Raw genomic sequence first — 15,496 nt, 5'->3', positions numbered from 1 at the left:
ATCACCAACCACCCTTGATGGCACACTACCCTGAAACAAGATGAACCTCACTTCCACCGTGTAGGAGTAGATCAAATGAACTGATTTTCACAGTATGTGGTAAAAAAAAAAAAAAAGAAAAGAAAAAAAGACACAAGACCATTTGATTTTTGTTCCCCTCCCAACTCAAGTTAACTTTGAATATTTGGGAATTAACAGAAATGGCTTAATTCTGGTTTCTGTTTTTTTTCTTTAAAATACCACAATACAATATATATCATTTGAAACACATGACAACATGACAAAAGATTGCAGGATGTAGGAGAGGAGAACAGTCTACATTTCCATTAGAAAAACAGAAACAAAGAAAAAACAAAGAGAGTACAACAAATAATGTCCAACATAAATACACACAAAGAAAATGCAATCATAAACCCTCCCTTCATTCTGCTCAGTACATTGTATACGACGGTAAAGGTTGCGATGGAAAATAAGAAACGAGGTGAAAAATAATAATGGACAAAGAATATCCAAAATGTCTGTATAAGCATGATAGTATGCATGCATGTGCAAGTGCTTAGTGCCAGAATACATGTATGTGCAAGTGAAGTATTCAGTTTTGGTCTAGGCAGCTTTGCATAGTTTTGGTTTAATCTCACCACTGAGTTTTCAGCTGCAGCAGACAGCGAAAAAAGGTCTAAAACACACTGTACTCTCCCTTCGCCCCACCAAACAGCAGACAAAGTTAGCTAATGAACATAAGGAGCATCTAGCAACCAAACAACCAGATATTACATGCCTTCAGAAGACTAAAAGCAGAGCTGAAAAGAGCTCTGTAACTGCTGGACGTAACTGCAACAAGTTCGCAGTATCAACTTAAGGCGATAATATCTCAAAGTTTTGATGATCAGCGGGGGGACCCAAACGCAGGACGTGGACTTAGAGTAAGAGTGAATAAGACAAGGTTTTCATGTCTGCTTTCAGGGAGCGAAGGTGGATTGAGGTGAGGATTACTGCAGGCGAAGGCAGAGGGGCTGTCACACGCCTAGGATGCACAACTCTGAGCGGCCTGAGAACATGATCTACCACACTGGCTGAAACGATGATCTTGTGATTCAGGTGTGCAGGTTAATCACCAATCTAGTAGCAGGGAGAGTGAGAAGAGCGCCACGCCCATAACACACACACACACACACACACACACACACACACACACACACACACAAACACAGGAAGACAGATAGGGGAGCACAGGAAACAAAACGGCAGGGGAAATATCTGAAGTTCAAACAGTCAAGATACAGATATAAAATCATAAATTTTGTGTGAAACTGCGCAGTGGAAAAGTGGGTGGAGATTCACAAATATAATAACATTGAAAAATACTAAGTTAACATACAACTGATGATATACGAGTCATACATTAGAGGCACAGTTACAGATTTACAGATAACAGTAACTCCGCACTTGAGTTATATATGCATTGTGGTTTATGAATTAACTTTGACATTTGCTTGTAAATAGTTTTGAAACTACCGTGGCTAAAGTCCTTGACAATGTGAATGTGTGCCAGACTATTTCATAATGCAGCAATAATAACCTTTGACCCACAGGACCTCTTGTTCTCTCCTCCACCACCCCTGTCCTGCAGCTGCTCTCAACTCTTCTCTCCCTTTTTCTTCTCTCACCTTTGCAGCAAAAATGGCCACAGCTGGCAAGGTAAGTATCATTCACCATGTGAGCACTTTTAATTACGCAATGTTTATATTGTTTTATTTCCTGCATTAGGAAAGATTTCTTATAAAAATCTCCAGTTGTTCATTCATTCTCATTCATTTCAAAAACACTGAGACATTGACTTATGTCAATTTCAATAATGTGGAAAGTTGAGGTATTCTAAGACTTTTGAGCAATAGTGTATGTTACGAGGCATTTTTGATATACCTGTGTACAATGTTGCGCAAGTTCACACTTCACAAGAACTTGCTCAAAGTTCAGTTCACACAGATTAAAATTAACTATTTCCTTCACAATTTTGAATTTTGAACTAAGTACACAGTCCCGGTTGAATGAAGATATTCACATTCATCTTGTTCCGCTTTGTTTTTGTGTTTTTAATGAGCCACTCTGAGTTATTCTTGTTTAGTAGAACCTCCACCTACCCCTTCATCCTCAGGTCTCAGTCATTGCCAGACCACTGCATGCTATAGAATTACATTACTTTTAAAAGTCAATAAAAACCAATGTGAGTGTAGGTTTTATCACTTAAACAATGTGCATTTTTTATTATGCAGAAACTTATTATGGTGTGGTGCAGTAAAAGTATACTGGTACCACTTCACAATAAGACAAGCCTTATAAAAGATTTATAATTGGTTTATAATGAGGTTATTAGTTCATTTGTTTACACTTTATAAATCATGAATAAACAACTATAAGCAAGTTGTAAGACAGTTTTCATACATTGATGCAGGCTCACTATTTGGCAAGATCTTAAGATATTAACAAATGATGATGCATTTCAAACTTTACATTAAGGCTCCCTTTTACCGGTTATAAATGATAGTAACTGATTAGTAAGATTAATGAATAGTAAGCATTACTTTGATCTTGCCAAATAGTGAGCCTATGCAGGTTAAATTACTTTATTTTTACTGCAATAAACTGTATAATTGTTATGTAACATCTAAACTTAATATTAGCTTAACTTCAAAACACCCTCTCTCTCTCTCTCTCTCTCTCTCTCTCTCTCTCTCACTTTATCCCTCTCTTTCTGTTTCCCCTCTGCCTCAGGGAAATGTCTCCTGGTCTAACTTTGCACAGAGTTTGACAAAACTTACATAAATGTTGATATTGCCAATGAGGTTTGCATTGTATTAATTAAATTTCACTATGCTAATATAATGTTCATGTTTGCTAAAAATAACTTGTGTGTGGAATTTAAAGCGTTCTTTTCAAGTGGTGTCTCTGAGGAGCAGTTGTAGCAGAGACATCGAAACCATAGCTTTCAACATGTAATTAAAAAATATAGAGACAATGTGAAAGCCATTTGTTTTCTTATTTACTTATTTACTTACTTGCTTACTTTTTGTGCAATGTGGCATATAACTCAATTTGGCATTGAGGTGAGCCTGTGATGAATGCTCGCTTTGAAGTATTGCAACATTACCTCCTGGTTCTTGCTAATGTAGCATATTGCTTTTTACAGCAGATGTGAAAAGCTAACAACATTTCCTTGTGAGATGTGTGAAATGCAGATGCATTGAGAGTTCAGTTCCCAACAAAGTGTAGTGTTTTCCAACTCTGTCCCTGCCTCATCCACAAAAAGATACTTAACCTGTGCTGAGTTGATGTAAATGCACTTTATATTACTAATGCCACTTAAATGGATACTTGAGATGTTTCAGGAAGGGGTCGTGGCACTTCTTTTGGTAACCCACGCCAGTACATTTATGATAGCAGTAGCCCCCAGAAATATTTGTTTTAACTCAAGCTGGTCAATTTTACTTCCCTCTAGGTCATCAAGTGCAAGGCAGCAGTAGCCTGGGAGCCTAAAAAGCCTTTGGTGATTGAGGAGATTGAGGTAACCCCACCCCAGGCCAACGAGGTCCGCATCAAGGTCAGAGACCACTATCACGTCGCGAAGGTGTACGTACACTGGTTTGTTTTACTGCACTTGTAAGCAGGGTCTAGGAGGATGAACTTTCCACAATGTTTCTTTAACTCTTCTCTGCAGCACATTGCCAGTCAAAGAGGTGTACGGTTCCATGAAAACCCCTGCCTTGTGCAGCTCATGAGCTCCATTTAGTGATATCAAAAAATATCAAAATAATGAGAAATCATTGCTAGGAGTGTCCATCCCACTGAGAGTGAACATGCTCATCAGCACATCCCTTCAATTGCCAGTGTTTTTCACTGTGTCATTATCTTTATCTTGGTGCAGATTGTGGCGACCTCGGTGTGCCACACAGATCTTTATCACCTCTTGGAGGATGAAGCCGGCTTCCCAACTGTCCTCGGCCATGAGGGAGCTGGCATCGTAGAGAGTGTTGGGCCTGGAGTCACTGAATTTCAGCCAGGTCAGTTTTGAATTGTTCAACATTTTTGGAAATGCGTTTATTTGCTGTATTTCCAAAATTGAGAAACTACATATTATATCTTTCTTTGAAACAGCTAGCCTGGCTATGTCCAAAATTCTGAAATACAGAGAACAATATGGTAGTCAGTATTTATTCAAAGTACGAGCTTTCATTCAAACGTGGCATGAGTGTAGAGCGTAGGGGAAGGGGAAGAATGGAATAAGAGGGGAAAACAACGCCACCTGGGGAATCACCCCAGGACATACCGTTTATAAACCTTCGCTGTTTGTTAAATGGATATCAGGACACGGGCTCATTAACTGATAAGGTAGAGACGGTTTTTTGAATTCAAAATATTTCATTAGAAACAAAACATCAAATAGCAGGGACTAAAGCTGCTGAAAAGGAGCGTTATATTAAAGGCAAACAAGAATCAAAACAAATGTAAGGAATAAAACTATTTTATTCAATGCATTTCTTATAAAGGGTGAAGTTCAAGATCTTAAAATTTACAAAATAAATGTACTAAAGATTATCAATACTAAAATACGTAAAATCTCACCCCAGGTTCCTAACCTCCCAACCTGGCAGCACTCAGCTACACTGCAAAAGAAAAGCTAATCCAAAAGCAATTAATCACAAGTAAATAAGCAGCTAGACTACTAAACAAACAAAGAATTAACAAAGAACAAACAAGGAACTCACAAACAACCCAGTCGAAGACACAAATGAAACCAATAAAGCAAAATAAACCAATAAAAAAAACGCAGGTGAACCACCTCTGGTACGGATAAACCAGTCTAGAACTGGATGAGGAGGCACCGCTGTAGCCAATGCTACCAGCCACAATTGACAGGAACCAGCAAGAGACTGAAAGAGGCCAGCATGTGCCCTTTATAACCTGGCCCTGATGAGGAGGTTAGCTGGGGGTGGAGTCATCCCAGGGCTGTGTTCACAGGCCCTACATTACCTGAAAGTGTTCACCACTAAACAAACAAAAAAAATTAAATATTCAAACTGTAATGTAAAATTTTCTTCACTATTTAAAGTATAGTTTGCCTTGAGGTCCCGCAAAGAGTGTTACTGTCAGCTTGATGCATAGCATCCCCTATTTATTAATCAGTAAACTAAGCTAATAAATAAAAGTGAAGGTTGACACTAGCATACAAAGCTGTTCTGATTGGATTGAAGCATCTGAGAAGCAGTGTGTGGAAGTATTTCGGGTTCTACACCATGGAAGCAAAAAATACCAATGAAGTCGTCCCATCGGCTTCCTGTGACGTTTATTGTGATTTTCCACGAGCACGACAACCGCTCTCTGCTCTTTTTCCTTTCTATTATTCATTTTAATCGTTACTTGTCTTCTGCTACTCACTGTGTGCTAGATTTGTATAATTTTGAGTTGTTATTTTTATCTGGAAAATTATTTGGTACCACCAAAATTGTTTGGTGGTAGCTTGTTTGCCGCCATGTTAGCTTAAAACTGTTTATTGCTCTGTTAGCCTAGCCTAGCTTATCAATTTAGCTTCTCATTCCCGATTGCTAATGCTACCTCAACACTATTACGATGGCTTGTAGTATGACTTAAAATCAACGTTAATATTCTGTCAAACTTTTACTTCGATTGCAATTCATGATTACTTTGGTGCTTATCGCTCATTAATATTTGTCAATGTGATTGTGTTCCACGTGATTAAACAAATTGGTGATGACTGAATCAGTTTTTCTGCAGAGTTTTTATTTGACTTCATTTTGTTCAGTGTCATCTTCACTAAAGCCAAAATGTGCTCTTTTCTTTTTGGGTAAAAGCTGCTCGGATTGAGGCTCAGGGTTTTAGTTGGTGTCATCCATATTTCCAGCTTTGCTTTGAGTGAACATGGACTAACATTAGTTGGACTGGGGTGGATGCATGTGACTGAATACATGATAGTACTCAGTTCATGAACGTACACAGTATTGACCAAATTAACACTCATGAGCACAATTAAGTCAATGAGAGGTTTTAAGCTCTAACGCTAAGACGTTTTGCCTCTCATCCAAGAAGCTTCTTCAGTTCTGACCGACTGACAAGACTAGACTAGAAGATCATGAGCTTGAAGGGATAGCTCAGGATTTTTGCCCTTTTTGTATCCATAGTAGGTGACCTTGTGTCTTATTTGGTCTTAGTTGGCGGCAGGAGAAGCAGGAAGGAGTGGAAGTTAAAGGGCGCATGTGGGCCAATGGGTGGAGTGATATTTGTAACTCATATTAAAGTATGTTTAATGTGGGTAATATTAGGAAGCTGTGGTAGAGTAGTATTCTGTGTAGTGTACGGTGATTGCAGGGGGGCTTTGGCCAGATGTAGACTGAATGACAGGACAGGAACAGCGTTTCATAAGTATTTGTGTCATTGTGATGACCCTGGGTGATAGAGGCAGATGGCCGCCCATCTTGAGCCTGGTTCTGCAAGATGTTTCTGCCTCTTAAATGGAAATTTTTCCCTGCCGCTGTCCCCAAGTGTTATTGGGTCCCAGTAAATAATATTATAAACGGTATGGTCTAGACCTGCTCTATAAGAAAAGAGTGCTGAGATAAAGTCTGTTGTGATTTGGCAGTATATAAATAAAAATTGACTTGAAAGTTAAGACAAGGCATTACACTATTTGGGCTGTGTTCTAATTAATGTGAACTTGTGCATTCTTCTAATTTGGACATACATCATATATCAAAAAGTGACAACCCTAAAGCTCAGTATTAATATGTTGCATAATTTAATCTGTGCATTAGCAGAAATGAAAATACAATTTGGGGGATTATATGTAACTGAGATCCATCTTTGCCCTTTGGCCCATATTTTTTACATTCTTTAAGTTTGTAATTTGTAAAATGCATTCGTCACAACGCAACATTGTTTGTGAATTTCAGGAGATAAGGTGATCCCTCTGTTCATCTCCCAGTGTAGAGAATGTCGCTTCTGTAAGAGTCCCAAGACCAACCAGTGTGAAAATGCATGGTGAGCTTCATAATCATTCAGTTCCTGACATCCACTCTCTTCATTCTCTACTATTATAGGCCGATTGATACAAACAGCTCTTTAGGTTTTCTCTGATGATACCACAGAACTGATTTTTTTTTGTTTAGTTTTGATTGTATTTCTGTGTCAAACATCATCTTGTTCAGGTCAGGCAGAGACCCTCAAATGATGGCATCAGCAGACTCCAGGTTTACCTGTAAGGGGAAGAAGGTGCTGCAGTTTGTGGGCACCAGCACCTTCTCTGAATACACTGTGGTGAACCAGATCGCTGTGGCTAAGATCGACCCCACTGCCCCTCTGGACAAAGTCTGTCTCCTTGGATGTGGGATTTGCACTGGATATGGAGCAGCAGTTAATACTGCGAAGGTGTGCAGGTTTCACTGTTGTAGATCATTTACATGATTATTACTAGATTGAAACAACAGAATGGAATATTTCATGTTATATAATAAATAATAATTATATAATAATATTTTTTTTAATAAAAGACAAATCCTCACAATTAAAATTCTTCCCCAGATTGGACAGCCTATGAAAGAGTAGTCATTCATTATCGGACACAAAACCATTCAACCATCATTTTTACTGTATGGAGGATCAGTAAGACCATCTTCAAGTGCCATGCTCTTTTACTAAAGGTTGAACCAGGCTCCACCTGTGCTGTGTTTGGCCTGGGAGCTGTGGGTTTGGCGGCAGTCATGGGCTGCAAGGCTGCAGGAGCCAAGAGGATTTTCGCTGTTGACATCAACCCAGACAAGTTTGAGAAGGCCAAGGTGTTCGGCGCGACCGACTTTGTGAACCCCAAGGATCACGATAAACCCATCAGCCAAGTGCTGGCTGAGATGACTAATGGAGGAGTGGACTACTCCCTGGAATGTATCGGCAAGGTGGACATCATGGTAAGGCAAATATAATATAATAATATAATATTCATTTAATCTGTTTCAAGAATATAATGAAATGGTGCTACCTAACTGTAATACAAAAAGTTTATTCTAATCAAAGTCACTTACTGTTTTCCAGTAGTAGTTATTAAAGAAGAGCTGATTGTGGTTCGTTGTCCAGAGATTTGGACCTGCAGCTCACTGACTTTGTGCTGTCTCTCCTCATCTAGCGCAGTGCCTTGGAGTCCTGTATTCCAAGCTGGGGTGTCAGTGTGATTGTTGGCTGGACGGACTTGGAAGACTTTTCTGCCCGACCTGTTCAGCTCATCGCTGGACGCACATGGAAGGGCTCCCTGTTTGGAGGTATGACAAATGGCAACCACTGACTAATGAATCTTAAATGAAATGCCTTTGAGCTTATGATCTGATATTTAGCTTGTGGTATTCTAGATAAGACGGTGCTCTTATTTTGTGATTTTGTGTACATCTTGTAACTCAGGCTTTAAGAGTAAGGATGGCGTGCCTCAGATGGTTAAAGATTACCTGGACAAGAAGGTGAAAGTGGACGAGTTCATCACTCACAACATGACTCTGGACCAGGTCAATGACGCCATTGAACTGATGAAACAAAGCAAATGGTAGATTTACACTTCTATACTTTCTTCATCATTAATAGCTCAATAACAACACAGATACAGTATCAACAGGTGAAGGTCTACTCACTTTTATTTTTTCTCTTCTCTGCAGCATCCGAACAGTCCTGAGTGTTTCTCCACAGTAAGACCACTCTGTTGCTTCCAGTGACGCCGAAGTAATTCAGGAATTCACCACAGAATTTCAATATAATATTTGTACAAATAAAACAATGTACATAATAAAGAGATCTTTCAAATTATGCACAAAGTGCATGCCTGCCTTTGAACAATCAACAGTTTAGTGGAATATGTGCAGATTGTGAGAATTATCTTTGGTGTTCATATAAGCAAACGCTGAACATGTCAACATGTTTACAGAGCATGAGAAATGAAACTGAATGAATAATAAATAAATAAATAAGTACTGTAGTAATAATTAAATGTTCTTCTGTCATTTCAAGGAAACTAACGGATGTAATAACAGAGAGCTTGCATCTTAAAATAAAGTCATTGGGGCGCCCCGGTGGCTCACCTGGTAGAGCGCATACCACTTAGGCTTAGTCCTCACCGCAGGAGCCAGGGTTTGGATACGGCCCTTTGCTGCATGTCATCTCCCCTCTCTTTCTCACTGTCAATATAATAGCAAAAATCCCCAAATAATAACTTAAAATGCATAAAATGCATGGTTTAAGAAAAAAAAAAGAAATAAAATAATTGTTAAAATAATTGTTAATAATTTATAGGCTATATTTCCAAGTCTGTATAGGATGGTGTCTGAGTCCGGACCTGGACTGCAGTCCACCTATTAGTGAACTCAGTTCTTAACAGATGGGGTCCTCGACCTCGTGGTTTGTCTTCTGGCTTTATTGTGCCTTATGTCATAGGAACAGTGCTGTGCGAGTGTGTTTACTGTGACAAACATGTTCTTGTAAGTCAATTTTAATTCAGATTTACTCAGACCAGCCACTGTTTGCTTAACTTAGCTGGCAGTGATGTAATTATCACCTCTGCCAAGGAGGATATGATTTCTCCTGTGTCTGTTGGGCCAGGGAAGTTTGTTTTGGGGGCAGATCCTATAAATTAGATTTTTTCTTTTCTCTCTCTAAAGTCTGGAGTAGGTTATTTGATGGAAGTCTGAGCTCTCTGGGTGCCCTTCTCGTCGTTAAGACTGCGTGTAAGACTACTTCAAGAATTCATTATGAGGGAGACAACAGTTCAGCTAAACACAAGGGACCCCAAATTACATGGCTATAATCACTGTCCTTAAAGCTTTCCTTAGAGGCCCCTAAAATGTATTCTCTCAATTAACTTCTTACTACGAGTGATGGGGTCTCACACTGTTTTCTGCCATAGTTAGAAAAATTCTGGATATTTCGAATGAGACTTTCCTGTATTTGTGTTCTGATATGAAAAAAACTTAAGTGCAATAACTGGAAGAGACCAATATTTGAACCGACATCTGATGATGGTTTGTGAGTTGTTTGCGTATGTTGCCAGGTCACTTTCAATTAAATCTGATCTTCAAACCACACCCACACAGTCCCCATGAAAATTGGCTGAAGTTGGAATTTTTCAGTGTTAGACTCTGAATGAATGTTAAGGATGATCATTGATATTTGCTGGAAGACTGATAAGGAGGCGTGGCTTGGTGAATACAGCCACACAGAGCTGTTGAGAGATACAGAGCTACACACAACTGTTCACCTTCACCCGCACTTCACTCAGCCACGTCGCTAAAGGGTTAAATGAATAAATGTAAGCTCCACCACTTTCTTTGAAAATGTGAATATTCTTTCCAGCTTTTATCCAAACACACACCTCCTATATTCTCTGCAGGCTCCTCACACTACTACTCATACATCTTATCATAGGTAGTGCAACGAGGCAATGGGAGGCTTACAAAATGGTGATGGGAACGTCATGCTGAAAGTTTTTGTAAATTAGTCGGCTTGCTGTTTACAGTTTGTATGCAATAGCCAACAAAGGTTATTTTGGCGAGTGAGAAAGAGAAAGCGAGAAAGACGGCTGAGGGAGAGAGTGGGAGTGAGAGAAACCTCTATTTATTACGATTTCTATTTTGACTCATGAAAACGGCAGGAAATGCATCATATTGGTCAACGACTGCATGAAAAATGAAAGCGATGATCCTGAGAAACAGAACCAACAAGTCCACTCAATCGTTTGAAAAATGATAACAAATGTTAATGAAATAACAGAAACATTCTTAAAAAAACACTTAGATTCAAACCATTCGAATATCTACTTTTTCGCATTACGTCCATAAGAGGGCAAACTAATGCAATGAGAGACAACAGAGATAAATTAGTTAATTTAGACTTTACCCAGGATACAAAAATGAAGCCTGTGCCTACATGTATTGACAAAAAAAAAAACGGTAATTTTGTACTGAATAACTGGCTTCTCAGGCCAGAGTTCCCAAACTGGTGGAGGACATAAACAAGAAGCTCAAGGTGGATGAATTTGTGACTCACACTTTGAGAAGATAACCGATGGTTTTGATCTCAGGAACGCTGGGAAATGGTAAGCCTTGATATGAGAGACATTTTGAAGTTGTTTGTTATCTTGATGCGTGTCGTGCTCTCGTGTCCCCCTGGGTTCTGCCTAATACACACATTATGTGTCATTGCCGCCCTCTGATGAGGACAAGTTGAGATGTTATGAGATGTGTCAGACAGGATTTTATAATTTGCCCCTTGAGAGGCCATGTTCTTTTCTAAGACAAATACAAGTTGTGTCATGTGTTTTAAGTCTCTAAAATGTCATACCAGCAATTTAATCTAATTTCCCTCATCCAGTAAAACCTTTGGGATGAGGAATAACTCTGTGTCAATTCCTCTCTTTGATACTTCCAGTAGGCTTTTTGTGTCAGAATGTATTTATGGACTTGAATTATCATTGTAACTAAATTTAAATACAATTGAAGATATATAAAAATGCATGCATTAGCTTAACCCCTCCAATCATTGTAACTGGGAGGTCAAACGCAGGTCAAAAACTTTTGATTTCTCAAAATGTCAAAGCAGTGTGTATAGGGCACTAGTAGAGGTTAATACAGCACTGTAAGATGCGCATTTAAATATTAGAAATTTTATATATAATATGTTATAAACAGCATATGTGCTTAACTTAATCTCAGCTGTTGTGGTTGCTACGTGTTTGGGGTTAGGATTAGGCTCCACATCTGTCATCCAGATCTGAGTCATACCATCATAACATGGCTGCAGGACCTTTTTTCCCCTCTTCTTCTATAACCAATAACCAATGTAAGCCTCCAAGTGCAGCCAAAAAAAAAAAAAAGCCAAGTCCCAGCCCATCTGTATGTTTGCCAAACTCTTTTATACTGGAGCAATAAAGCAAGGATCCAGGCTCTCTTGTTGTTTCCACTCCACATCCTGTCCAGCAGCTGCACTCGTCTCTCAATTCTTCTCTCGATTGTTTTCTTTCATATTTGCAGCCAAAATGGCCACAGCTGGCAAGGTGAGTATAATCCACCATGTCGCACTTATAGTTATGTGATATTTTTATTAGTTTTTATTTTTTCAGTATTGCTTGCATATCGCCCGTGTCACAAGACATGTTTGATAAATCTAAAGTATGTATTTATGCACACACAGTAAAAAAAGATATATACACAAAAATGAAACAACAATGAAGCAAAATGTCAAAAAACAATGTAACAATATCACATTAATAGAAAATACATATATATTATTCATTAAAGATTCATATGTGCTCCTGTCTTGTGCGCATTTCATGTTTGTGTTTGTGTGGCTGATTCGGTGGCTGGATTGGTGGATGAGCGTAATATCTTGTTGATACTATAAATAAATGTTAATCTGTGAATATGCAGCTACACATATGCACGTAATGAAGAATTTCACCAAAACCAAGTTGAAATCTGCAATAAAAATTGTAGTTGTTATATAATAGCTAAGGTTAAGGGTAACCTTAAAATACCTCGTCCTTCCGTTTCTTTCTCTATCTCAGGACATGACACAACTGCAGCTATGCAGTTGAGCTGCATAGCTGTTGACATTGGCAATGGTGATTGTAGTGAAAGCCCTCTTATTTCCACGGTGGAGAAATAGCAATCTACTTGTTATAAGCAACAGTTTAAAGTCCACATGTGTGGACTCTAAACTGTTGCTTTGCACGTGCTTTTTCCCAGTGTTAATTGAGAGAGACATAGGGAGATTCATGTTTGTTTGCTTTTCTTTTTAACCTTGGTATACCTGAGTTTGGACTAAATAAATTTGAGTGGTTCAAGTATTTTGAGTATTCAAGTATTGGGTATTGTGCACTTTTCAGGCAACACAGTCAGGACATGCCAGTATTCAAGTAAAACAATATGCTTCATTATCCTCCTAAAATATTAAGCTGCAGGCTGCAAGCTTGGTACTTTCAGGCAGTTTGTTTTTTCCTTTTAAACGAAAAAGATGAAAAAAAAAACATGGTGTTTTTTTGGGGGGGTTTTTGCTAAAAAAGAAAAAATATCAAATTGGAAGAAATGGTCCAATTTGAGGTTTGCACATTCAGTTTTTTCATACGTCCTTGTTGAATTGAAGAATGAAGAAAGGTAATCAGGTGGCATGGAAGTAAAAGTAAATATTTCAAAATAAAAGCCAAGAGGATAATAGTCATTCTAGAATTACGCAAGCACAGATAGATAGATAAAGATATTTTTTGCTTTGCATTAAGACATGGAAATATATCTTATCAAAAGTGTGTGATGTATTATTTACTTTCATAGTGTGAATTAATAGCCTGATCAATTCATATTTGGAAATACACTGTGTTCCTTCCCAAATAGTGTTGTCTAAAGTGGCCAGCAGAGGTCTCCACATGTTGCCAAGTTTTTGTTCACCCTTTCACCTTGTAATAGGCTACCAAATACGTTATTATTGTACAACATGATCAAGCTGATGTTCACTTTTTATAGCTATTGTTTGTTGTTGGGTGTAGCCTACTCTACAACTTCGATTCTGAAATTCGTCAGTCCTCAGTCATACATTACATAGTGGAAAAATCTATTTCCCGATGCCCATGCTATCCTATTGGCTTTTATTTTGAAATATTTACCTTTACTTCTGTGCCTCCTGACTACCTTACTTCATTATTCAAATTAACAAGGAAAAATGACAAAAAAGAATTAGCAAACACCAGAATTGGACCGTTTCTTCTAATTTGATGTTCTTGTTTTTCGTTTTTCTAATTCTGACAACGTAAAAACCGCTGCTTTTCTGTTTTTTTTTTTAATTTTTTGGTTTTTGGTTTAAAACGAAAAAACAAACTGCCTGATTGTACACTAATTACAAAACTGAATCGGATCCAAGTCAAGTCTTGAGTTGGACTTGAGTCAGAGTCCTGGACTCCTACTACAGCACTATGTGAAACACTGACAATATGTTTCTTTACCTATCTCTTTCTTCACTCAGTGAAAGGTGAAATGCAGGAAAATTGAGTACATAAAGTTTCTCAGGTCTTCCTGAAAAACAATTATGATTAAAGATACAACCTAAAAGTGTTACAGGAAGGTGCTGTGATGTTGTGGTAGACTTTTTTTGTAACCCATCCTGGTATAGTTTTAAAAGCAATATTTCATACCTCCTGCTGGTCATGTGGTTCATTGTGGACTTCCCTCTAGGTCATCAAGTGCAGGGCAGCAGTGGCCTGGGAGCCCAGAAAGCCTTTGGTGATCGAGGAGATAGAGGTTGCCCCGCCCCAGGCCAACGAGGTCCGCATCAAGGTGAGAGACCACTATCAAGACACACACATACATACAACGGTGTGTTACAACACTGTTAGTGTCGGGATGATTATGAAAAAGTGCTTAGTGCAGCCATTAATAGCCATTTGGTGATATGTCTGATATAACTGCTGAATAACAAATATTGATGATGTGAAAGCATCGCTAGTAATAATCTCATCTGTCTGTCTCCTTAATCGTTGCTGTGTTTTCAGTGTTTGGTTACGGTCTTCATTGCAGATTGTGGCGACCGCAGTGTGCCGTTCGGACCTGTACTACCTTTTGGAGAATATGCATGAAGACGGCTACCCAACCATCCTCGGCCATGAGGCAGCTGGCATCGTAGAGAGTGTCGGGCCTGGAGTCACCGAATTTCTACCAGGTCAGTTTTAAATTGCTCAACATTTTGGGAAATGCACTTGCGTTCTTTCTGAGTCAAATTAATCAAACACATTGTACTTTAGTAATTTAATCCTTACGTTTTTTACATCATTCTAAAAGTTTGTGTGAACATTTTTTGACAGTCACAGCGCAACATTGTGAATTTCAGGAGACAAGGTGATCCCTCTGTTCATCTCCCAGTGTAGAGAATGTCGCTTCTGTAAGAGTCCCAAGACCAACCAGTGTGAAAAAACATGGTGAGCTTCATAATATTCGGCTCCTGCCATGTTTTTTCTTCATTCTTGGATGTCTTTGATGTGTCACAGAACCAATTTTGAATTTTGAATTGATTTGGATTGGTTTTCAATGTCAAATATTATCTTGTTGAGTTCCCTTGTCCGTCAGGAGGGGATGCCAGCGCCAGACTCCAGGTTTACCTGTAAGGGGAAGAAGGTGCTGCCGTTTGTGGGAACCAGCACCTTCTCTGAATACACTGTGGTGAACCAGATCGCTGTGGCTAAGATCGACCCCACTGCCCCTCTGGACAAAGTCTGTCTCCTTGGCTGTGGGATTTGCACTGGATATGGAGCAGCAGTTAATACTGCTAAAGTATGTCTGTTTGACTTTTGGAAATAATTTAATCAATATTGTTGGATTGAAACAGCAGAATAGAACATAGAAATTTGGAAGTTTTTGTCACATAAAAGAATGATCTTTTTAATTCAAATGATTGTCGAGATTGAAAAGCCTCAATCATT

The 15,496-nt window shown here is 38.7% G+C and overlaps 2 protein-coding genes across 2 annotated transcripts in view; both read left to right on the top strand.

Annotated features, from left to right (window-relative positions):
• Positions 1-1,558: 1,558 nt before the first annotated feature.
• Positions 1,559-9,031, top strand: LOC111670222 (alcohol dehydrogenase 1-like). The gene is made up of 9 exons (XM_023426857.2): positions 1,559-1,698; positions 3,497-3,598; positions 3,923-4,058; positions 6,963-7,050; positions 7,218-7,437; positions 7,710-7,970; positions 8,186-8,318; positions 8,455-8,593; positions 8,703-9,031. The coding sequence occupies exons 1-9, from the start codon at positions 1,681-1,683 to the stop codon at positions 8,734-8,736; spliced, it is 1,131 nt and encodes a 376-aa protein (XP_023282625.1). The 5' UTR covers positions 1,559-1,680; the 3' UTR covers positions 8,737-9,031.
• Positions 9,032-11,933: 2,902 nt separating this feature from the next.
• The window catches only part of LOC111670218 (alcohol dehydrogenase 1-like), a 4,806-nt gene continuing 1,243 nt past the window's right edge, over positions 11,934-15,496 (top strand). Inside the window, exons 1-5 of the mRNA XM_087179449.1 lie at positions 11,934-12,088; positions 14,256-14,357; positions 14,598-14,739; positions 14,908-14,995; positions 15,128-15,371. Of these exons, the coding sequence (XP_087035575.1) occupies positions 12,071-12,088; positions 14,256-14,357; positions 14,598-14,739; positions 14,908-14,995; positions 15,128-15,371 (594 nt within the window). The 5' untranslated portion in view covers positions 11,934-12,070. The remainder of the gene's footprint in view (positions 12,089-14,255; positions 14,358-14,597; positions 14,740-14,907; positions 14,996-15,127; positions 15,372-15,496) is intronic.

This window comes from Seriola lalandi, unplaced genomic scaffold, assembly GCF_002814215.2.
Source record: "Seriola lalandi dorsalis isolate HSWRI2012SDOR001 ecotype SW California unplaced genomic scaffold, Sedor1 jcf7180002054842, whole genome shotgun sequence".
NCBI lineage: Eukaryota > Metazoa > Chordata > Actinopteri > Carangiformes > Carangidae > Seriola > Seriola lalandi.
The sequence above is the reverse complement of the archived record's forward strand: the minus strand, read 5'-3'. Positions and strand labels throughout refer to the sequence as shown.